This window comes from Phytophthora sojae, assembly GCF_000149755.1.
Source record: "Phytophthora sojae unplaced genomic scaffold PHYSOscaffold_5, whole genome shotgun sequence".
Classification (NCBI taxonomy): domain Eukaryota; phylum Oomycota; class Peronosporomycetes; order Peronosporales; family Peronosporaceae; genus Phytophthora; species Phytophthora sojae.
In genome coordinates, this window is record NW_009258119.1 from 337,009 (window position 1) to 359,351 (window position 22,343).

Sequence of the window (22,343 nt, forward strand, 5' to 3'; positions counted from 1 at the left end):
GGACGTTCATCAATGGGGGAGACCAGGTCCAAAAGAGGACACAGCACTGCAACCACCGACATCCCGAGTCAATGAATGAAGTCGAATACGATCATCAAAGTTATTGAGGTTGTCTACTTGGAAAGTCAAGTAGAAAAGAAGGTACTATAGAAATGATCCTGTGTAAGTACGGTCTTGACCTTCCATTGAAGGAGTTGCCGTAGTTTATGTGCTACAATCCAACCATACGCTCAAGTCTGACCTTCTGTCGTCGATATCATTGGTCGAATCACTTCAACATGGATGACAACAACAAGAAGAACGCAACAAAGCAAAGGTTTCTGTTCATAAAGCGAAGACTACTCCATTGATAACATTGCTCTCTTAGCAGCCAGTGCCCCCCGCAATGACGAGGCACGCCGTGCTCTCAAAGATAGCCATGATGTTGGTCATGACGGACCACACGATCGCGAAGCTCAGGTAGGCGACCGTGACGCCGCCGATGAGCTTGCTGTGACCGCCCTTGCGGAGCAGTCGTTGCGTGTCCTCCTTTTGCTTGGGCAGCAGGGGCAGGAAGACCCACGCAAACGCAGTCATAGCGTACATGATGATGATGGTGTACGTCAGATCTCGGCGAATCGAGTGGTCGTCTTCTTGAACTCGAGCGTTGGTGATGTTGAACGGAGCGTCGATCACAAGGGTCAACGCTGAGGCGAAGGGAGAGGCGACGTTCGTTACCGTGGTGATCAGGCCGTAGACGGCCGCTTCGTTGCCCAGTCCGGCCAGTTCCACAGTCACGAAAGTCGAGATGATCCAGCCGACGCCGTACGGGAGCTGGACGGCAATGGGAGGGCCAAGCCAGAACCACTGGTTGCGGAAGACGTCCCAGACGACGATCATCGACACAGTGCAGTCCACAATGATCACCACGGCTCCAGTGACGACGATCATCCAGCGCCAGTTCCAGTGCAGCCCCCACTTAGAGGTGATCATGATGCCCAACATAAAGAGCAGGTTGCTGAGGATGTCGCTCAGGGTGCTGTTGATGGGGGTCACACCCACCATGTAGTCCTGAATAGGGGAGCTGCCGGTGTACGTGATGTCAGCGAAGATGTTGGAGAAAAAGTTGTACGCGATGACCTGGTACACTGCCCGAGTGCACAGCAAGTCCCAGAAGCTGCTGATGTACTCCTTCAAGTTGGCACGCTCGACCTTCTCCTCCTTGATGAAGAACCACGTCATGGGAAACACGGGGATCGTGAGGACAGTGACGATGATCATCAGCTGGGGGAAGCTCAGCGAGAAGTCGAAGGTGCCGCCGTAGTCTTCACCGTTGAAGAAGAACCCAGTGAGCAGCTCCCCAAAGATCACCATCACGGTACGCACAGTGTAGATGCAGGACTGCGTCTTGCCGCGCTTGTCCAAGGGCTCACGTTGAGCCAACTCGCAGGTAATACTGTCCGCACACACGTCCGGCATGACGTAGCCAAACGCAGCGAAGAACATGAGCATCACATACTTGGCGCCTTCCGATGGAGCGTCGTAGTTGATGCGGGCTTCGATCTCCGGAGTGTAGTCTGCAATATCCACGTCTCGGTCAGCCGCATTCGTAAAGTACGGCTTACCAATGGGCATGATGCGCATGACCAGCAGCATGATGAAGCAGATACCCCAGCCGATGAGCATGTACGGTCGCCGACGGTAGCCGCAGATCGGCAGGCAGTCGGACAGGATACCATAGAACACTTTGAAGCTCCACGGCAGCACCACAAGCTGGCTCGCAGCCGTGACTTGAGCGCCAGAACAGTTGAGGTATTCCTGCATGAATGGGTAGATGGTCTCCGGCAGCAGGCCATACACGAGTCCAACAGCGGCGTACTCGAAGAGCAGGCCGAGGTTCTCCTTGCTGGTCAGTACGGGCATACCTCCTTCACGGATGGCGCCGCCTTCTCCTTCAGGAGGGCGAGCACCGATGGGCACGTGTTCTGGGGTCTTGACGCCGACATAGCTGCCGTCTTCCAGGTCCTTGGGCTGCGAGGCGCCGCTCACGAACGACAGGCGCTTGGGGATGTCGAGGTCTTGGCTGTTCACGCCTCGACCACCGGTAAACGTGGTCGTCATGGCGAAGCGAGGAGTCTTGAGCTCAATCGAGGAGGTCGGCGGTGAATTGGCGTGTGAGCAGCGATCAGGAGCGCCATGGAAGGACGGAGAGAGGGCTTCCGTGCCCGGCGTGCAGGGCAAGAGGATGCGCTCGATGGCCAAACCGCTCCACTACAGTACATGTAGATGTAGCGGAGACCGCGGGATGCTTCGACGTTCGTCTCCATTGCGCCCCTGCTCAGTGCCTGAGCCTCTTGAGACTGTCCGAATGATACTGTGTGTAGTTACTGCATCTCATGCATGAAGCGGGCAAGGCTCAGGATAGCGCGGGCACTCGCCGTGTCATACTCCCCCGGCTCTGACCTTGTCAAACCAGTTGCAGCATTCCCGACAGTGCCGACGAGCTACGCGTCAACCAAGTCGCCGAATCGAACGTGTCCGACATAGCGACAGCACCACACAGGAGCCTGTAGACGTATCTGCGCGGCCGGCTTCGGATCCAAAGTGAAGTCGAAGTTGTCCTTGCTTGCAAATCAGGCTCCGTACTGCATCGACAGAGTGAAGCTCGAACCGCAGCGATGAGAGCGCTGACTGCATAACAAGAGGAAGACGCTCGGGGTCCTGGACACACGCGTAAGATACTGTAATGCAAGCACTTTACTTCGACAATACAGGGCGCCTTCGTCCGGCCAGAAGCTGCTCGTCGAAGTCTACTACGATGATTCTACCGGGGAGTTCGCCTACATGGGCGGCAGCAGTTGCCGCACGGCCTTGCCGAACACGCTGGACAGCGCTGCCCGCACCTCGGCGTTCGGCACCCTCACGAGGTCCGTCAGCAGCGGGTACAGCCACGGCATGTGGCGCTGTAGCTACAAGCAGAAAACAATAACAACATAGACGGCATTTAGTACCAGAATTCACCACCAGTAAGCATGCATGTGCAGTCGCTCACCTCAACGCTGTCGAACTCTGCGAGCTCCTTCAGCGTCGCAACCATCAGCGGTGTGAAGCTCTCAACGCGCTGATACGCATCAGCAGGCACCTGATCCTCTTCGACATTCGTCCGAGCTGCTGCGCCTGTCCAGGCCAGATACTCCTCCAATGTCTCCTTCACCAACTGTGCCATGTACTTGCGAGCCTCGTCCTGTTCCCCGATCGGCGCGATCTCGCTGTTGTCGACTCTGCGGACGAGCGCCGTGAAGAGCACGTGGAGGTACTGCTGCTTGCCCAGCACTTCCTGCGGCAGCAGACTCGGCAGCTCGCTGGAAGATGGCGCCGTCATTCCGTAGCGCCAACCGGCACGCTGCAGATACCGACGTAGCGGCGTGGCATCGTTCACCTTGCGAGCGAACAGGAAACTCTCACGCAGACATGTCAACAGCGAGCGAGCGTGCCCCACGCTCAGCGACAAGTGCTCCTTGCGACGGCTCGCCAGCACGTTGCCTGCTACTCGCTGCAATGCCAGCAGCACGGCCAAATGCGTGCGTGAAGGAACGCGTTGGGCCTCCACCTCTTCGACACTGATCACCTTCGGTGGGAAGCTGGCAGCGAAGGTGAAGCCCAGAGTCGCCACAACACCGGGATACATACTGAGGAATGAAGGCTGGCGCGGCGAAGTGAGCATGGCAGCTGCTGAATGAGCTGTCGGGGAACGTGGGGGAGGCAGCGACAACGACTTCTTCGAAGGACTTTCGGCGCTTATTGCTTCCACCGGAGACTCAGGGGCGGGTGTGCTGTCGACTTCGTCTTCAGGAGGCAAGGCGAAGAATACCCACGTCGGCTCGGCGCGCTTCATAACGTTGCGTAGCTCGTCCGCGATGAGGCCCCAGACGTCTTCCGGGAACTTGTGGCCGTGCGTGACCAACATGACCTCAAGCGCGCAAGCGGATGCGGCCGCGAGCTGCTCCTCCGCATCCCCTGCATCCATGCACTTACCCAGCAGGAAGAGAACCTCCGGCAAGAAGCCAACGATGTCGTAGAACTGTCCGAAGCACTCCAATAGCCGCTCGAGGCACAGCGTCGCCGTCGTCTTGCCAGCAGCGTACGGGGCCATCCGAGTCGACGGGTTGCGCGCTGGCGGCAACGGTAGCTTTGGCAGCGTGTGTGCTCCCTTCTCGACCACCACCTCGAGATGCCGCAGCTCATCCAGCAACGGGATCAGCACGCCCTTGAAAATCAAACCCCAAAGTCCAGAGGAGAACTTCGTTCCATGAGTCTCCAGCGCATCGAAGAGCGCTTCGAGAGCTGCGAGACGCACATCCAGACGGCGGTCAGCAGCGAGCGTAGATAGAGCTGTCAACACGGGCCACCACATGCGCGTATGCGCCGCAGAGTCGTTGTATGCCACCTCGGTACTCTCTTGGTGTTCCTCTTCCTGCGCGTCGACCGATCCTGCTCTCCGTCGAGGCGACAGCGGAGAGGACGCCGAAGGCAGCAGCTTTCTCCGAGGCGACAGCTCAGCCACCTCCTCTTCCAGTGAGCGCACAGACTCCTGCTTCTGGTAGCGCACCGAAGCCCGCTTAGATGGAGACTGCACCCCGGCAGGTCCATCTGCCGCTTCAGCGGCGGGATCTTCGGCAACTACCTTGACCTTCTTGAAGCCAACGCGCGCAGCCTGCTTGGCCGCGGCCGCGGCCGCAGCGGCGGCTGCTGCCGCCGCTGGAGCTGTTGCAGCTGAAATGGACCCAGCCGTCTCACGCGCAGTGAGAGGCTCGATGACCTCTCCTGTCGCTAGCTTCTCAATGCACACACTGCGCAGCAGCCCGATGCTGTCCACGCCCAGTTGTGTGAGCGCGAGTCGCTCCTCCATCTGACGCTCGACCTCCTCGCACCCGCAAACCGCGAACGCTAGAAGGCACTCCACGGCGTCAACGAACACGTCCACGATGCAGTCAAAGTGACGCTCCAAGACTCCGCGCGCGACTTGAAAGCCCAAAAGCACCACGCGGTCCTCGCTACCAGGCGCATACGTCTCGGCAGCAACGCGGAGGACGCCCCAGATCGTCTTCCAGCCAGAGCGGATGTTGCCCACACGAGCAAGCACCAAGTTCTCCACACAGCGCAGCACAAGCTCCCTGGTCTCGAGAGAAGTGGCATTCGCCATGATGATCTCAAACGGCGCCAGAAACAGACGCTGGAAGTTGAAGTCACGAAGCTCCGCGCGCTCGAGGAATTTCATGCTGAGCTGACGCAACGAGTCGATAGCGTACATGCCCACAGTCAGGTCTTCGTGGCAGCCGATCGTGGTGAAATGTCTCGTGAGGGTCTGCCACGTAGCCGCCCACACCATACGCGAGCGAGTACGCATGTTCATGTCGGCCACTTCGACCAGCTTCTGCAGACTGAAGACGCGAGGCGGTGAGCCACCGGCCGCGCCGGAAGGTCCAACGCCTGAGCACTCCGACAGCGACACCACAGTGAGCTGGATAACGAAGTCCTGCAGAGCCTGATCACTCAGCGATACCGAACTCGAGAACACACGATCACTCGCCAGCTGGTCAATCTCTCCGAGTACGCGCGCAGCATTCTCGTCTTCGATCGCGGCGCTCTGGGCTTCGTCCAGCTCAGATCCGCTGCCTCGGCCGCCAATGTCACGGTGCGACTGCGACGGCGACGTGAGCGACATCGATGACGTTAACCCGCCTCGCTTACTGCTCGCAGACGACCCGAGCATACTGAACGACGGTGTGGTGTTGCCGCTGCTACTGTGCGAGCTAGTGTGGCTCGTAAGACCAGGCGATGGCTGCCGGTTGAAGTAAGACGAATCACCAGAGACCGAGCCGGCTGCGGAGCGCTCATGCAGACCTTGAGCGTGTGTCTGAATTCGCGCCAACTGTGAAATGGCCTGCAGGACATCGTGCCAGGAGTCGCCAAGGTAGTTTCCTTCCTTCACGCTGATAGAGATGAGGGCCTTGATTGCCTCCATGTTCTTTGAGCGCATCAACCGCGAGTTTGTCGTATGAAGCGCAGTAAACTTGGCCAACACCGTCACGAAGGCATCGCGCTCCGCTGGCATGTTCAGTCTGGCTGAGAGGTGCACCGCGTGGCGGAAAGAATCCAAGCAGAGCTGGATGGCCTCAGCGGACTCGGAGCTCTCAAAGGTTACCGAGCACGCAGCAAGGAGCGGCGCCCACAGCGTCTCGAACATTGGCCGGACATGAGACCGCTCATTGTACCCCGACACTTCGCGGAACGTAGACGACGAAGGATCCGGCGTCAGCAGAGACGATGGGCCATCTCCACCCCGCTGTGAAGGAGCGGCACTCGAGCCAGCAGATGCACTCGAGCGGTTGCCACGCGGGGAGAGAGGGAACTGTTGCTGCGCACGAGCTGATGCTGGCACCCGACGCTTGAATAGAGCTTCAGACTGGCGCACCATTGACTCACGCTCCTTGATGTAGGCGTCACGGCGCATCCGGTCTGTGGCTGCACCTGAAGATCCAAAAAGTGAGCTCGCAGCACTTGGTGCAGGTCCACCACGACGACTACGGAAGTCATCGTCCTCCTTGAGAGAAATGGGCGTCGCCTTGATGCGGTCGAAGATAGCGCCCATGTAATCCTCAGGCAAGTCTTTGCCGTCGTTAATGCCGCGGTTGTTGCGCAGAAATCCAGCCTTGTCCATCTTCTTCTCCTCCGCAATGCTGGGGTTGTGCAGGTCAGTCTGCAGCATGATAATTGAGAATGCTAGGATGAATGCCGTGTCGGCACTAGGGAACAGTCCGGGCGGGCACGAGTTGAAAAACCTTTCAGCAAACTTCTCCATCATACGATCAATTTTCTGCGATTCACCGGGTAAACGGAAGCCAGCGAGGAAGTGACGAATAGCCACATCGATTTCCAAGCCCGTGAAGTCCATCATGTCAACGTATTCGTGCAGCACCTTGACACAGAAGCCGCCCTGGTAGTGCACGCCATTTCCAAGATAGTCGCCCACCATCGTCTTGTCCAGCTTACCGTTGTACGTTTGCAGGAACTGCGCCACATCACGGGGCGAACCTTCGCCCATGTGTCCGTGGGCAACGAGATACGCGATACCGGCGCTGGGTTTCACATTAAACTTGAGGATGCCCGTGGCCAATTCCTCCTGTCGCTTCTTCTTGCTCTCGAAGGCTTCAACCGCCGACATGGTGGATGAATTGACATGAATCACGTCTGGTGGGGCCACAGTGTCTTCCTCGCCGCCGGCTTCGCTGTTGTGAGCCTCGCTTTCTCCTTCATGCTGGGAACTCTGACGCTCGGCCTCCATGAAGTTTGCAGCCTTTTTGAGCGATGCAGTCGTGGCAGTGAGGCACTCGAGGCCCTTGAGCGCAAGCGCCGCGTCTTGCTGCTGCATCTTGAGTCGCGCACTGGTAGACAGACTAGCTGCATACTGCTGCGCCGCGGCGTCTTGGGAGCGTCCGCCCTTTGCAGCCTTGGCAAGTGCATGGACAATCTGCTTGAACAAGTCGTTAGTATTCCAATCACAGTCGTAGTTGATAAAGATCTCGCCCAGCGTCTGCGGGTCGTCACAGATCGCGTGTAGAGCCTCCAGAACCAGCAACTTGTGCTCGAAGCTCGCGTTCTCGGACTGCAGCAGGCGCAGGAAGATACTCGTGATGAAGATATCCAGCTCCGTCTTCAAGTGACGCTTGAAATTGCGCAGAAGCACCAAGAAGACCTGTAGTGATAGCGACACGATCTGTGTATAGTTACTGGTGCAGTTTTGTAGCAGCGACTGGCACAGGTACTGCCGAATTGCGTGCACAAACCGCTCGCCACGGCGGAACGACGGTCCAGCGTTCTCTAAAATCTCCTTCACCAGCTCCAGCGATAGAATCTTGCTCTGGAACGCAAAAGGGTCCTCCGGGTTAGCACCATTCCCAGCGTTTCCAGCCATAGATCCATTAGCGCCGTTCGCGGTCGGGGAGTCGTCTGCCACTGATCTCATCGAAATCCGACACAGCGACCGGAACAGCAGAAACGCGTCCTTGTGCAGCACAGACGGGAACGCCGGCGCAAACACCGGCTGCGACAGTGTGGCCACCGCCTTCACCTTCTTAGTCGCCGTAGATGAGATCGACGCCTTCTCCGAGTGCGCCGCAAAGCGAGGAAGCTGCAGAGCCGTCGCCACCGCCGGGTACCAAGGAGCCAACGCTTCTGCACGCAGCGTGGGGATGCTCAGGTCCTCGTCGCTGTCGCTCTCGATGATTTCTTGGTGCTCTTCCGTGTGTTCTTGATCCTGGTCCTGATCCTGCTCCCCTTCCTGCTGACTCTGCTGCTCCTGCTCCTGTTTGTCCAGCGACGCCTGCAGCGTGGCCCTCGTCTCCTCCTCCACGCGGCGGTCGAACGTCTCCATCCGCTGGAACACGATGCTGATGATCTGCTGCAGCGTCGCCTTGGCCACGGTCCGGTTGGTGGCGCTCTTGCTCACGAGGTGCACGTGGTAGCAGGCCCGCACCGCTCTCAGCAGCGCGTGCTCGTGCACCTCGCAGGTCGGCGTCGTGACGGCCGTCAGCAGCACGCGCAGCACTTGGATCTGCACGCCCTCGTCCGGGTGGTCGTTGCAGTCGCAGGCCACCTCGACGATGCAGTCGATGAGTCTGTAGCTGTCTTCATTGGCGTCGTCCTCCGTTGCTGCCGCGTCCCGACCACCACTGGCGGGCGTGTTGATCCCAAATGAGGGGGCGGCGCTCGACCCCGACCCGGAGCTGGAGGACGCTCCGGACCCGAGACCCAGACCGAAACCTGACCGCCGACCCGACGTGGTGGACGCCGCTGCGGCCTTCTGCACGAGGCGGCGGCGCACCCCCTCGGGGATAACCCCCGCCTCCTTGAGGAACCCGAAGGCCAGGAACTTCTCCATGCAGTCCAGCGCCACGGCCACGAGCTTGGCGTAGCGGGTCAGGCAGGCCAGCAGGAAGGGCTCGAACGGCACCTCGAGGGTACCCTCGGCGCTGGCCGACGTAACCTTGGCCTGCGCCGCGTCGATCATGTCGCGTAACTCGCGGTGGCTGCGCGTGCACGCCTTGCGCAGCTTGCCCAGCGACTTGAGCACCAGCGCCTCCATGGGGGTACGCTTCGGTTACGCTGCCGTAGCGCGCGATCCAGAGAGCCAATACGCGTGATCGCCAGTGCGATCGGAAGCCAGGACGACGGCGGAGATGGTGGTCGTGCTGCGGCGCGCCGAAACCTTGCCGAGAGCTTGCTACGCGCGCGCAAGGAGAGCCGAACGAGCGTCGGGCACACGTACGCACGTGAAGGCTCGCTATGGCTCCCCCGTCGTTACGCCGCGAAATCTTCACAATGTGGTGCACACCAGTGTACCCATTACTAGAAAGTATCCATTCTAAATTTAGAAACATGACTTGAGGTGATATCAGATTCTAGGTGCACAGATCGTCTCAATGATTGTACCGGTACACTACAGTATTCTGTTGCTTAACAGACTACATGAGCTGAGCAACGAGGTGTGGACCGCAGTAGGTAAACCGTGACCTTGAGTCGGAACTATCGCGCAGATTCTAACTTATTTCGAGTTTTGTGCATGTACGATCTCAAACGCAAGCACACAAGTACTGAGTAATGTACACAAAACTGGAGGTCTCATAACGCAGGTTCTGACCACAAGACATCCGCTAACACTGCTTCGCGCCCACGAATTCGTCCGCTCTCAGATCGATGTACAAATACGTTGCACTTTAAGACCGTTGACGCGACTGGCGTTAACAGTGTAAAGTAAAAACAAAAATAAAAGACGTGTCGGCGAAGAACTGAAATTGACGATCGTTTTGTATGATCTCTTCGAAGGTTATAATACTACATGTACGTGTTATCCTGTATTTGTTTGAACTGAAAGGGTATCCGAGACGGACATGACTGTGGTCAGGACATATAAGTGGTCAGTGCCTGGTATACAAGTGAAGGTCAATAAGGAAAATGGGTACCCGGCCGTAGATCCCATAATATTGCTCGCTACAAAGCCTAGCGCACATGGTTCAAAAGAGGAGCTTCTCCCCAGCAATTTGAGCCCATTCACAATCACGAGCGACTGATTCTGCACAAGCGCCGACCGTCCGAAGGCAAGCCGATACAAAGCCTATTTGAGCGCTGGGAGCCTCTTATGCACAAAAGCGGGGCATTGTACCAAATTCCATAGTTTAACCAAGTGTGTTTCAGGTGACCACCAATCTGTCCACTAAATCTCGTCTGCGACGTGTGAATACTTGAAGAAAGTAATGGGACAACATGTGACCATTTATATGTCCGGCGCGGATAGTGCCAAGACAATAAATCTGGTGTGATAGCGGCTCGATTGCCGCATTATATAATTGGCTCGAGGTCATGCGATCTGGCACAAGCTTTTGATGAATCTCACTCCATGTTATAGTACCTCCTCATCCTCCTTGCGTGTGTGCTCTGCAGGTACCTTCTACCAAACAACGAGTACATGTACTATTATATTTGTGCCATCCAGCAGCATCGTCTTGAGCTCTGACAACATTTGGTCAATGCTCGCCTCAGAGCCCTCTCATTCCTCGGGGCCTCACGTGTGTCGACTCGCCCCCTTGACCAGAAACGATGCCGCCGCCAAATGGAAAAGACCATGGCGTGGCTCCTGTCCGATACGAGGGGCCGAACGAAGGTGCCTCGTGCTATCGAAGTAAAAGTGCTCGCATTACTTTGCGCGAGCAGCGGTTCGAACTTCAAACTGTTGTGATGGGGGGTAAAGTCGGAGTTTAGCGAGGACAACTTCGACTTCAATTTGGACGGCCACGCAGATGTCGAACGGGATTGGTTGACGCGGAGCTCGTCAGCAGGGTCGTACGGCAACAGGTTTGACAAGGTCAGAGCAGGGGTAGTACGACACGACTATTTAATGCCCGCGCGATCCTGATCCGCGTGGTGCATGAGATTTAAAACTAAACTGCTCAACCAAAAGCTACCAATCTACTACATGTACATACCTCTGTAAACTCTTTAAGAAGAGTCGAACCTGAACGGGGGTACAGTGGAGACGGACATCGAAGCATCCTGCGGACCGCAGGCTGCAGTCTCCGCTGTTGTACAGGTAATGGAGCTGTTTGGCCATCGAGCGTATCCCATTCCCCCGCCCCACGCCGGGCACGGAAGGTCTCCCTCCGTCCTTCCATGGCGCTCCTGATCGCTACTCACTTGCCAATTCACCGCCAACCCCCTCGACTGGGCTCAAGACTCCTCGCTTCGCCATGCCGACCACGTTCACCGGTGGTCGAGGCGTGAACAGCCAAGACCTCGACATCCCCAAGCGCATGTCGTTCGTGAGCGGCGCCTCGCAGCTCAAGGACCTGGAAGACGGAAGCTATGTCGGCGTCAAGACCCCAGAACACGTGCCCATCGGTGCTCGCCCTCCTGAAGGAGAAGGCGGCGCCATCCGTGAAGGAGGTATGCCCGTACTGACCAGCAAGGAGAACCTCGGCCTGCTCTTCGAGTACGCCGCTGTTGGACTCGTGTATGGCCTGCTGCCGGAGACCATCTACCCATTCATGCAGGAATACCTCAACTGTTCTGGCGCTCAAGTCACGGCTGCGAGCCAGCTTGTGGTGCTGCCGTGGAGCTTCAAAGTGTTCTATGGTATCCTGTCCGACTGCCTGCCGATCTGCGGCTACCGTCGGCGACCGTACATGCTCATCGGCTGGGGTATCTGCTTCATCATGCTGCTGGTCATGCGCATCATGCCCATTGGTAAGCCGTACTTTACGAATGCGGCTGACCGAGACGTGGATATTGCAGACTACACTCCGGAGATCGAAGCCCGCATCAACTACGACGCTCCATCGGAAGGCGCCAAGTATGTGATGCTCATGTTCTTCGCTGCGTTTGGCTACGTCATGCCGGACGTGTGTGCGGACAGTATTACCTGCGAGTTGGCTCAACGTGAGCCCTTGGACAAGCGCGGCAAGACGCAGTCCTGTGCGTACCGTGATGGTGATCTTTGGGGAGCTGCTCACTGGGTTCTTCTTCAACGGTGAAGACTACGGCGGCACCTTCGACTTCTCGCTGAGCTTCCCCCAGCTGATGATCATCGTCACTGTCCTCACGATCCCCGTGTTTCCCATGACGTGGTTCTTCATCAAGGAGGAGAAGGTCGAGCGTGCCAACTTGAAGGAGTACATCAGCAGCTTCTGGGACTTGCTGTGCACTCGGGCAGTGTACCAGGTCATCGCGTACAACTTTTTCTCCAACATCTTCGCTGACATCACGTACACCGGCAGCTCCCCCATTCAGGACTACATGGTGGGTGTGACCCCCATCAACAGCACCCTGAGCGACATCCTCAGCAACCTGCTCTTTATGTTGGGCATCATGATCACCTCTAAGTGGGGACTGCACTGGAACTGGCGCTGATGATCGTCGTCACTGGAGCCGTGGTGATCATTGTGGACTGCACTGTGTCGATGATCGTCGTCTGGGACGTCTTCCGCAACCAGTGGTTCTGGCTTGGCCCTCCCATTGCCGTCCAGCTCCCGTACGGCGTCGGCTGGATCATCTCGACTTTCGTGACTGTGGAACTGGCCGGACTGAGCAACGAAGCGGCCGTCTACGGCCTGATCACCACGGTAACGAACGTCGCCTCTCCCTTCGCCTCAGCGTTGACCCTTGTGATCGACGCTCCGTTCAACATCACCAACGCTCGAGTTCAAGAAGACGACCACTCGATTCGCCGAGATCTGACGTACACTATCATCATCATGTACGCTATGACTGCGTTTGCGTGGGTCTTCCTGTTCCTGTTGCCAAAACAAAAGGAAGATACGCAGCGCCTGCTCCGCAAGGGCGGCAAGAGCAAGCTCATCGGCGGTATCACCGTGTTCTACCTGTGCTTCGCGATCGTGTGGTCCGTCATGACCAACATCATGGCTATCTTTGAGAGCACGGCGTGCCTCGTCATTGCGGGGGGCACTGGCTGCTAAGAGAGCAATGTTATCAATGGAGTAGTCTTCGCTTTATGAACAGAAACCTTTGCTTTGTTGCGTTCCTCTTGTTGTTGTCGTCCATGTTGAAGTGATTCCACCAATGATATCGACGACAGAAGGTCAGACTTGAGCGTATGGTTGGATTGTAGCATATAAACTACGGCAACTTTTTCAATGGAAGTTCAAGACCGTACTTACACAGGATCATTTCTATAGTACCTTCTTTTCTACTTGACTTTCCAAGTAGACAACCTCAATAACTTTGATGATCGTATTCGACTTCATTCATTGACTCGGGATGTCGGTGGTTGCAGTGCTGTGTCCTCTTTTGGACCTGGTCTCCCCCATTGATGAACGTCCGCTGTCGCTATTCCAAGGCAGCGTGAGTGAGTGGAGTGATATGAGAAGTTATTGATTTTCTACTCTTACTTTTCTCCTTTATATTCTTTTACTAGTTAGTTATCTACCAGCTATTGTACAATTTGACCCTATGCGTCTACCATAGCAATCATGCGCTTTCGTATACCTGTACTATACATACACGCTCCGTGCAAGTACAGAAAATGGAGAGAGACTTTCTACTGTGCTATGCGTCTGTAGACATCTTGGAGGCCCTCGAACATGCCTGCTACAGTACGATCTTGGTAAATTACCAAGGTAAAAGTTTCAATTGCTATCTGAAACAAATCAATAAAAAAATGGCCCAAGAATACTCAACTTGCAACAAGCTCCCTTAAATTGCAACTCGGCCTACACTTATTGGTCTCCAATAACCGAAACGAGACCTTCCAGCGCTGCTTGGACACCGCCCATGCAGAGACTCTCACGCGCGCTGTATGCGGCATCGGCGCGCCGCGCTGGTCTATCCGCCTCTGCATGTATCTCCTCTCGCCATGTAGCGGCTTTCACGGCTTCAAACGCCCCCGCGTGGCCTCCAAACCGGCGGTTCTTAAGCGCACCCTCCGCCGTCCAAGAGACTGCCAATCTCGGCCGCTGCGCGCGTCGCAGGGCCAAGAAGCAGCGCGCCGCCGCTGCACATGCGAGCGCAAGTGAGGGATCAGGCAATGCAGCCCCTAATAAGCAGCAGAAGAAGGCCAAGAAGGGCAGGTTCAACGTGCACCGCTGCGTCGCGCAGCAGCAGATGCCGCTGAGAGACGTGCTGCCGCTGGTGCAGAGCGAGGTGCGCGCGCACACGCTGCGCGTGCCCATGGCGCGCCACGCCGTGGACTCGTTCTACTTCCACTGCGCGCAGCAGGCGGAGAGCAGGGAGCTCAGCGAGGACCTGCGCCTGCAGGTGCTGCGGTACTTCGACGACGAGCTGTTCACGTGGGACAAGGCGGAGCAGACACAGCGGTTCGTACTGGGCCAGTCACTTAATGAGGCTGTGTTCGGCTCGGTGATCAAGCTGCACCTCGCTGCGGGGGACACGGAGGCGGCGTGGAAGCTCATTAACAAGCTCAGGAAGGCGGTGAGGGCGAGAAGCAAGGCGGGACAGGAACCACCCAAGCTCCACTTCAGGACGGTGAGCCCGCTGCTTGAGCACGAGTGCAGACACGACCAGTTCGCGAGCGCGTACTCGAGGTGGCAGCAGCTCAAGCAGCACGACGTGGAGTGGACCAGCGCCATGGAGGACGTGCTAGTGCAGATGGTCATCGCCTGCGTCAAGAGCGACGAGCAGCAGCTCAACGAGTACACGGAGATGCCCGAGAGCGAAGCCAGCGAGCCGCACTTCCACGCGCAGATGGCGTCGCTGCTGCATGACCTACAGATCACGTGTCGTGAGGTGTCTCCGTCGAACGCTCAGCGCTTGCTGCATGCCTTCCGTGATGCTGGATACATCGTCGAGAATGTGCCGAGCGACGCGCACATGAGAAGCAAGTGTCCGTGCTGTGGTCAAGCACTGTGCAAGCAGGGGATGACGGAGCAGGAGCGGGCGTACATGCTCGCTGCTATCGAGTCCCGTCGGAGCAAGTTGGCGCCGGAGAACACAGTCAAGGAGTATTTGGACCCGTTCCGCGAGTGGCTGATGCTGCGTCACGAGAATTTCCAGCTTCAAAACGTAGTAGCGGGTTCGAAGGACGGAAGGCCGCTGCACTTCGTGCTGGACGGCCCCAACATCGCGTACATTAACCAGAACTTCGAGGCCGGCACTTACCGTCTTGATCAAGTCGATGCCATCGCGAAGGATCTGCAGGCTCAAGGCCACCTGGTCAGCATTACCATGCCTCAGGCTTACCTCGCGGACAAGTTCGTGGTGCGTATCCGTACGAAGCAGAACAAGTCTATGCGTCGCCAAGGCAAGTTCGTCTCTCGCGAGCGCACCCCCGAGGAGAAGGCCATCATGGAGCGCTGGAAGGATGAAGACATGCTCTACAGCTGCCGCACAGACTTCCTATCGGACGACCTCTTCTGGTTGTATGCTAGCGTGCTAATGGGACGCGAAGGCCGCGTGGTGACCAACGATCAAGGCCGCGACCACGTCTTCGCTCTGCTGAACGGCTACACCAGCACCAGCGGCCTAGCTCGACCTCAAAAGAACGGCAAGAAGAGCCCCTCTGAGGGATCAAGCACTCCTGCTATCTCCATGGACCTCATCGCGCGCTGGAAGGACATGACGACCGTGAACATCGAGATCAAGCACGAAGAAGTCGCGTTCAATGCTGCAGCTGCCGGCAACTTAACCACGCCGATTCCGATCGAGTCGATCCGCCTGCGGCATCCAGAGCCGTTCTCGCGCGTGCCGCAGGTGACGGCACCGCAGCACTTCCACTTCCCCATCGCGGAGCAGGCGAACATGAACGAGCATCCGAACCAGTCGATGGGTCAGAGGAAGCGCACGCGATGGCTGTGCGTACACCGCAAGGACGCGGCCAACTAGACAACTAACCAACCTCATAGACTGTAACCTCCGTGGTGACACTTTCACTACAGTGGGATGGATGATCACCACTTCATGACGCATTCGGTAGATGATGAAAAATGGCATTATATTGAGGAGACTAGTGCACAGTCTGGAAGCCTTGCAGGCTTGCGTGGCTTGGCTTGATCTCGCTTAGGCGTAGACGCACTTGCCCTCGCTGCACTTGAAGCCGGAGTCGCAGCCGTTGATGAAGAGGCTCGTGGCCGGGTTGAAGCACTGGCCGTTCGTGGGGGCACGGCAGGCGGTCTCACCGCGCGGGCAGTACTGGCCCGAGGGGCAGGCCTTGTAGCAGATCGCGCCGTTGTTGTCCTGCTCGACGTTGTGCACGCGGAGGTGGACGGAGGCCTGCTCCTCGGCGGCCATCGACTGGAACAGGCAGACGGCAGCAATGAGGGCGGAGGTGAACACGGTCGAGAACTTCATGGCGGCTTGGGGACTTGGAGTGTGGCTTTGGGGGCGAATTTCAGAGTGAACCAAGACCTGAAGGCCCCACTCATGAACTGCTAGGAGTTGGTGCTGGTGCTAGCGGTCGATAAATCAGGATCTGTGGAGGCGAGCGGCAGGCTCACCTTAGTTATACACTGTAGACATCTCATTCTTGCGCAAATCCTTCAAAACACAACATCGCAGACGACGTGGGTGAAGCGTGTGCAGTACTTTCCATTCTGTGTTGTGCCGTCTGAGGTGAAACACAGTGCTCGGCGGACCGTGCAGCAAAATATGACTTGTGAAGTGAATGGGAAGTCCGTCTCCGCATGAAGCACCAAATTTTGCAGCAAACTCGCTTGAAGTGACTGCGCACATTCCGAATTGTTTCCGCAGCTTGTTGTTGGGCGTCACCGGTATCTTCGATCTCGTCGAGGAAGACCTCGTCGAGCAGATTCAACCGCTCAGGCAAAGTGAAGGACAGGAAACGGGTGACCGTGCTCCTTCCTACTCAATGAGTCTTACTCATGAAATAATGCGATTCGAGCTCTGATGCCGTCGATTGCAGGATAGACTCGATGTCCACTTTCGACAAAGCTTTGTACTGTACAACGGCGCCGACGCCAACACCGGAACTGGACCACTTCGGTACTGTATCCACGGTTTCAACAATAGGTTACAGCACATGTAGCTCTTGTCTGCCTACCTTGCGATCGACTTACTGGTACTAGCCCACTTATTGAGTGAGCCGGCGGTGCTGCTCGATCAAGCCTATCCTTCTGATTGTTTTTGGCAAGTGAAGATACCATCAATCCTCACCGGTTGGCTCGGTGTCCGCAGATACACTTACAGTCTTCAGTTACCACGAATGGATCGCGCGACCACTTCAACCAGTGCCCTGCGTGGTGATGGCAAGGTAGAAGATAAGCAAGAACACAGCGATTCGAAAGCTACGACAAAATGTATTGCCTGGAGCTGCTTGTTTGTACCGTAACCAGTAGATGTCGTCTTTTGCTGTGTAGGACTACTGCGCCGCCGCGCAGTTGTTAATGAAGCTGACAGTTGTCGTTGCCTGCTTTGTCATCAGCGAGCTTGGTCGCTTGGGTGCTCGGATTTGGCCCGCTCTTCTCGTCTTTACTGGTAGACGCACTTGCCGTGGCTGCACTTGAAGCCGCGGCTGCATCCGTGCTGGAAAAGGCTCGTAGCGGGGTTGAAACACAGGTCGCCGGTCGGAGCACGACACTCGGTCTCGCCGCGTGGGCAATACTGTCCTGTCGGGCATGCTTTGTAGCAAATGGGAGCGTGGGCGGGTAAAGCTTCACTGGAGGTGGCGGCGGCAACGGTGGTAGTGATGGTGGTGGTGGTCTTGTAGACGCATTTGCCGTGGCTGCACTTGAATCCGGCATCACATCCGTGCTGGAAGAGACTGGTGGCCGGGTTGAAGCACAGGTCTCCTGTTGGGGCACGGCACTCGGTCTCTCCGCGAGCGCAGTACTGCCCCGTGGGGCATGCCTTGTAGCAAATGGGACCGTGGGCGGACGAAGGCGTCGTCTTGTAGACGCACTTGCCGTTGGTGCACTTGAAGCCGATGTCGCATCCGTGTTGAAAGAGGCTGGTGGCCGGGTTGAAGCACAAGTCGCCGGTGGGGGCGCGGCAGTTTGTTTCTCCTCGGGGGCAGTACTGTCCTGCTGGGCCTTGTAGCAGATGGCGCCTTGGGTGTTGGCGTTCACGCGGAGGAACGTCGTGGCCTCGGTTTCGGCGGAGGTGGATTGGAACAGGCAAGCGACGGTCACGAAGGCAGCGACGAGCGCGATGGAGATCTTCATGCTGAGTGGTTTGGTGGGGGGAGATTCTTGGGTGAACTGTGCAGGTGCGACCGAATTCGAGAGTGAGAGCGGATAAGGCGACAACGGATTGGGGGTAAGTTGTGATGCTGAGCTGGGCGTTCGCTCGATACTCCTTGGCATGACCAGGAGCCCTCACCATGGTGATTCGGACAGCAAAAAATGTGAGACGAGCGCTGTGGAATCAAGTTGAAGTGGTTTCTGGTGAAAACCGCTTCAAGCTAGTTTCGAGCACGGATCCTGTAGAGCCTCAGACCTGACTAGGATGTGGACGCAAGCCGCGCCGAAGAGCATAACGCCGCTGGTTGCGTGAGCACGAGGCGGAGTGGAGCGAGAGCTCTGGCAACGGTTGAAAGTGTCACGTCGTGCGGTTCCGTTTGTGAGCTACACCAAGTTGTTCCTGTAGCAGAGCGCTTCCCTGCGCGGGCTGTAGATCAAGCGATCGCACTCGTTGGTTGTGGGTACCGACCGCCTCCAAGAGGCGAGTAGATTGCAATTTTCGCGATCGTTTCTGCCAGGGCCGTCGCATGTTGATGCTCATTTGGCGCGGTCGTTGCTGTAGTAGCTGCGTCGGTCGTTTTAAGCCCTGGGGCGTGATAGTGGCCGTCTGCGGTGCCATCGCCCGCAATATGATATCAAGCAGCAAGTACTACAGAGCAGATTTGAGCTGTGTATTGACCAAGCCAGGCGTCTTAACTTGCAGATTCTATCTTAGCGTAGTGCAAAGAGGCAGTGTTCTTGATGGCCCTGAGGCTATCATTCCCCTGAAACAACCTGGTGCAGCAACGACCGCGCCAAATGAGCATCAACATGCGACGGCCCTGGCAGAAACGATCGCGAAAATTGCAAGTCCACGAGCTCTACTCGCCTCTTGGAGGCGGTCGGTACCCACAACCAACGAGTGCGATCGCTTGATCTACAGCCCGCACAGGGAAGCGCTCTGCTACAGGAACAACTTGGTGTAGCTCACAAACGGAACCGCACGACGTGACACTTTCAACCGTTGCCAGAGCTCTCGCTCCACTCCGCCTCGTGCTCACGCAACCAGCGGCGTTATGCTCTTCGGCGCGGCTTGCGTCCACATCCTAGTCAGGTCTGAGGCTCTACAGGATCCGTGCTCGAAACTAGCTTGAAGCGGTTTTCACCAGAAACCACTTCAACTTGATTCCACAGCGCTCGTCTCACATTTTTTGCTGTCCGAATCACCATGGTGAGGGCTCCTGGTCATGCCAAGGAGTATCGAGCGAACGCCCAGCTCAGCATCACAACTTACCCCCAATCCGTTGTCGCCTTATCCGCTCTCACTCTCGAATTCGGTCGCACCTGCACAGTTCACCCAAGAATCTCCCCCCACCAAACCACTCAGCATGAAGATCTCCACCGCGCTCGTCGCTGCCTTCGTGACCGTCGCTTGCCTGTTCCAATCCACCTCCGCCGAAACCGAGGCCACGACGTTCCTCCGCGTGAACGCCAACACCCAAGGCGCCATCTGCTACAAGGCCTGCCCAGCAGGACAGTACTGCCCCCGAGGAGAAACAAACTGCCGCGCCCCCACCGGCGACTTGTGCTTCAACCCGGCCACCAGCCTCTTTCAACACGGATGCGACATCGGCTTCAAGTGCACCAACGGCAAGTGCGTCTACAAGACGACGCCTTCGTCCGCCCACGGTCCCATTTGCTACAAGGCATGCCCCACGGGGCAGTACTGCGCTCGCGGAGAGACCGAGTGCCGTGCCCCAACAGGAGACCTGTGCTTCAACCCGGCCACCAGTCTCTTCCAGCACGGATGTGATGCCGGATTCAAGTGCAGCCACGGCAAATGCGTCTACAAGACCACCACCACCATCACTACCACCGTTGCCGCCGCCACCTCCAGTGAAGCTTTACCCGCCCACGCTCCCATTTGCTACAAAGCATGCCCGACAGGACAGTATTGCCCACGCGGCGAGACCGAGTGTCGTGCTCCGACCGGCGACCTGTGTTTCAACCCCGCTACGAGCCTTTTCCAGCACGGATGCAGCCGCGGCTTCAAGTGCAGCCACGGCAAGTGCGTCTACCAGTAAAGACGAGAAGAGCGGGCCAAATCCGAGCACCCAAGCGACCAAGCTCGCTGATGACAAAGCAGGCAACGACAACTGTCAGCTTCATTAACAACTGCGCGGCGGCGCAGTAGTCCTACACAGCAAAAGACGACATCTACTGGTTACGGTACAAACAAGCAGCTCCAGGCAATACATTTTGTCGTAGCTTTCGAATCGCTGTGTTCTTGCTTATCTTCTACCTTGCCATCACCACGCAGGGCATGGTCGCGCGATCCATTCGTGGTAACTGAAGACTGTAAGTGTATCTGCGGACACCGAGCCAACCGGTGAGGATTGATGGTATCTTCACTTGCCAAAAACAATCAGAAGGATAGGCTTGATCGAGCAGCACCGCCGGCTCACTCAATAAGTGGGCTAGTACCAGTAAGTCGATCGCAAGGTAGGCAGACAAGAGCTACATGTGCTGTAACCTATTGTTGAAACCGTGGATACAGCACCGGAAGTGGCCCTGTTCCGGTGTTGGTGTCGGCGCCGTCGTAAAGCGCCTTCTCGACAGTAGAAATCGAATCCATCCTGCACCCCCACCAACAAAGTGAGTATTATAATCCCGAAGCGCATATTTCATCAGTAGGAACACTGTCATAGCTACCTCCCTCCTTTTCCACCGCTCTTCACGTCCGCTCGCGGACACCTTCTCCGACGGGGTCGACGAGGTCGACGAGGTCAGTGGCTTCAATCCACGCCCAACAACAACCTGCGGAAACGACTCGGAATTCGCCAAGCCACTTCAAGGAGCAAACTTAGCTGTTCTACTCATTGAACGGTGTTCAATGATCCTGTGCGTAAATAGGAGACGGATCTCGCGCTTTATGTTTCAGTGCACGAGTCTTGTCTTCGCTGTGAGTGCTGTGTTTCAACTCAGACGGCAGCGGTCAGTGTTTGCACTGCAACTTTTGCAGTCGTGAGACGCGAAAATGTAGCGGCTGCGAGAGATTTGCACAGCAGCTCAAGGCTTGAGCTTTTCGCCACTGGCAAGTAGCCAAGTTGCCAGGATCATCGGAGGCGAGCCTGTGACTGAGTCAGTCCCTGATTTATCTCTCGCATCACATCTAACTCGCGCTCGCGCAACGAGCCTTCACCTTGTCTGAATATGGACGAGATGCTGCGCACGTGCAGCGAGAAGATCGCTAAAGTTGTCAAACTGTCACGCCACTGGTGACGGCACTGCAGCCCCAATCAATTGACGAAACGAGCATGATGCAGGGTTCAAATGGACAGTATTATTGTCGTAATATGGGCACAAGAAGGGAGACTACAGCAGGAGGGGGCGCTGCCTCTTGGATCATAGGGCTCGCTTAGGCGTAGACACACTTGCCGTTGCTGCACTTGAAGCCGCGGTCGCAGCCGTTGGCCAGGAAGAGGCTCGTGGCCGGGTTGAAGCACTGCTTGCCCGTGGGGGCACGGCAGGCGTTCTCGCCACGCGGGCAGTACTGGCCCGTGGGGCACGCCTTGTAGCAGATCGCGCCGTTGGGGCTCTGCTCGGTGTGCACGCGGAGGTGCACGGAGGCCTGCTCCTCGGCGGCCGAGGGCTGCAGCAGGCACACGACGGCGACGACGGCGGCGGTGAAGACGGTCGAGAACTTCATGGTATTGACTGGGGGAAGAGGAGGAGGAGGAGGGAGACTGGGGACTTGAGAGGCGAATCCGGAAGTGAGCCGATAAATCAGTGCGTGCACAAAGAGCGCTGCAAGGCTTTCAAATCAGTGGCTCGGCGATACTCAAGTCAAGACCTCGGATCGGATACTGAGATCAAGATGTTGCAGGTCATGTGGGTTCACTACGAGGACTGAGATGCGGGTGCCTTGGGGCCCGTCGCCAATGTAGCGGCATTGATTGAGACGGCTATTGAGAACACTTTGATGTTCACAGTTGCAGACGTAGCGGACTTGAAAGCTCGCGATCACTATGGCCTTTGATGAAGCCGCTGCGGCTACGACTTCTGGAGTTATTTGAGTCTTGAAAAAAGGATACTTTCCAAAAATAGAAGATACTGGTGCAGAGACGATCCTGTTTTGGATTTAAAACCCCGATATAATGACCA

The 22,343-nt window shown here is 56.9% G+C and overlaps 8 protein-coding genes across 8 annotated transcripts; 3 read left to right on the forward strand and 5 right to left on the reverse strand.

Moving 5' to 3' along the window:
• Window positions 1-363: 363 nt before the first annotated feature.
• Window positions 364-2,100, reverse strand: PHYSODRAFT_508709 (hypothetical protein; the record flags this gene model as incomplete). The annotated part of the gene is made up of 1 exon (XM_009529933.1): window positions 364-2,100. The coding sequence occupies one exon, from the start codon at window positions 2,098-2,100 to the stop codon at window positions 364-366; it is 1,737 nt and encodes a 578-aa protein (XP_009528228.1).
• Window positions 2,101-2,983: 883 nt separating this feature from the next.
• PHYSODRAFT_360752 (hypothetical protein) lies at window positions 2,984-9,124 on the reverse strand (the record flags this gene model as incomplete). Its single annotated transcript, XM_009529934.1, has 1 exon — window positions 2,984-9,124. One exon carries the CDS (start codon window positions 9,122-9,124, stop codon window positions 2,984-2,986), a length of 6,141 nt encoding a protein of 2,046 aa, XP_009528229.1.
• Window positions 9,125-11,282: 2,158 nt separating this feature from the next.
• PHYSODRAFT_332867 (hypothetical protein) lies at window positions 11,283-13,007 on the forward strand (the record flags this gene model as incomplete). Its single annotated transcript, XM_009529935.1, has 3 exons — window positions 11,283-12,006; window positions 12,068-12,334; window positions 12,415-13,007. The coding sequence occupies 3 exons, from the start codon at window positions 11,283-11,285 to the stop codon at window positions 13,005-13,007; spliced, it is 1,584 nt and encodes a 527-aa protein (XP_009528230.1).
• A 1,144-nt stretch (window positions 13,008-14,151) lies between these two features.
• Window positions 14,152-15,888, forward strand: PHYSODRAFT_505070 (hypothetical protein; the record flags this gene model as incomplete). Its single annotated transcript, XM_009529936.1, has 2 exons — window positions 14,152-15,489; window positions 15,571-15,888. 2 exons carry the CDS (start codon window positions 14,152-14,154, stop codon window positions 15,886-15,888), a joined length of 1,656 nt encoding a protein of 551 aa, XP_009528231.1.
• An 89-nt stretch (window positions 15,889-15,977) lies between these two features.
• PHYSODRAFT_354716 (hypothetical protein) lies at window positions 15,978-16,386 on the reverse strand. Its single transcript, XM_009529937.1, has one exon. The coding sequence runs from the start codon at window positions 16,351-16,353 to the stop codon at window positions 16,063-16,065; it is 291 nt and encodes a 96-aa protein (XP_009528232.1). The 5' UTR covers window positions 16,354-16,386; the 3' UTR covers window positions 15,978-16,062.
• Window positions 16,387-17,490: 1,104 nt separating this feature from the next.
• PHYSODRAFT_252882 (hypothetical protein) lies at window positions 17,491-18,182 on the reverse strand (the record flags this gene model as incomplete). Its single annotated transcript, XM_009529938.1, has 3 exons — window positions 17,491-17,810; window positions 17,921-17,968; window positions 18,038-18,182. The coding sequence occupies 3 exons, from the start codon at window positions 18,180-18,182 to the stop codon at window positions 17,491-17,493; spliced, it is 513 nt and encodes a 170-aa protein (XP_009528233.1).
• Window positions 18,183-19,567: 1,385 nt separating this feature from the next.
• Window positions 19,568-19,843, forward strand: PHYSODRAFT_379323 (hypothetical protein; the record flags this gene model as incomplete). Its single annotated transcript, XM_009529939.1, has 1 exon — window positions 19,568-19,843. A coding segment is annotated over one exon (276 nt), but the record flags the coding sequence as incomplete, so codon positions are not given.
• Window positions 19,844-21,597: 1,754 nt separating this feature from the next.
• On the reverse strand, window positions 21,598-21,888 carry PHYSODRAFT_506943 (hypothetical protein; the record flags this gene model as incomplete). Its single annotated transcript, XM_009529940.1, has 1 exon — window positions 21,598-21,888. One exon carries the CDS (start codon window positions 21,886-21,888, stop codon window positions 21,598-21,600), a length of 291 nt encoding a protein of 96 aa, XP_009528235.1.
• Window positions 21,889-22,343: the final 455 nt, after the last annotated feature.

Coding starts and splice junctions, on each gene's coding strand:
- PHYSODRAFT_354716 (XM_009529937.1), bottom strand. CDS start 16,353: ATGAAGTTCTCGACCGTGTTCACCTCCGCCCTCATTGCTGCCGTCTGC.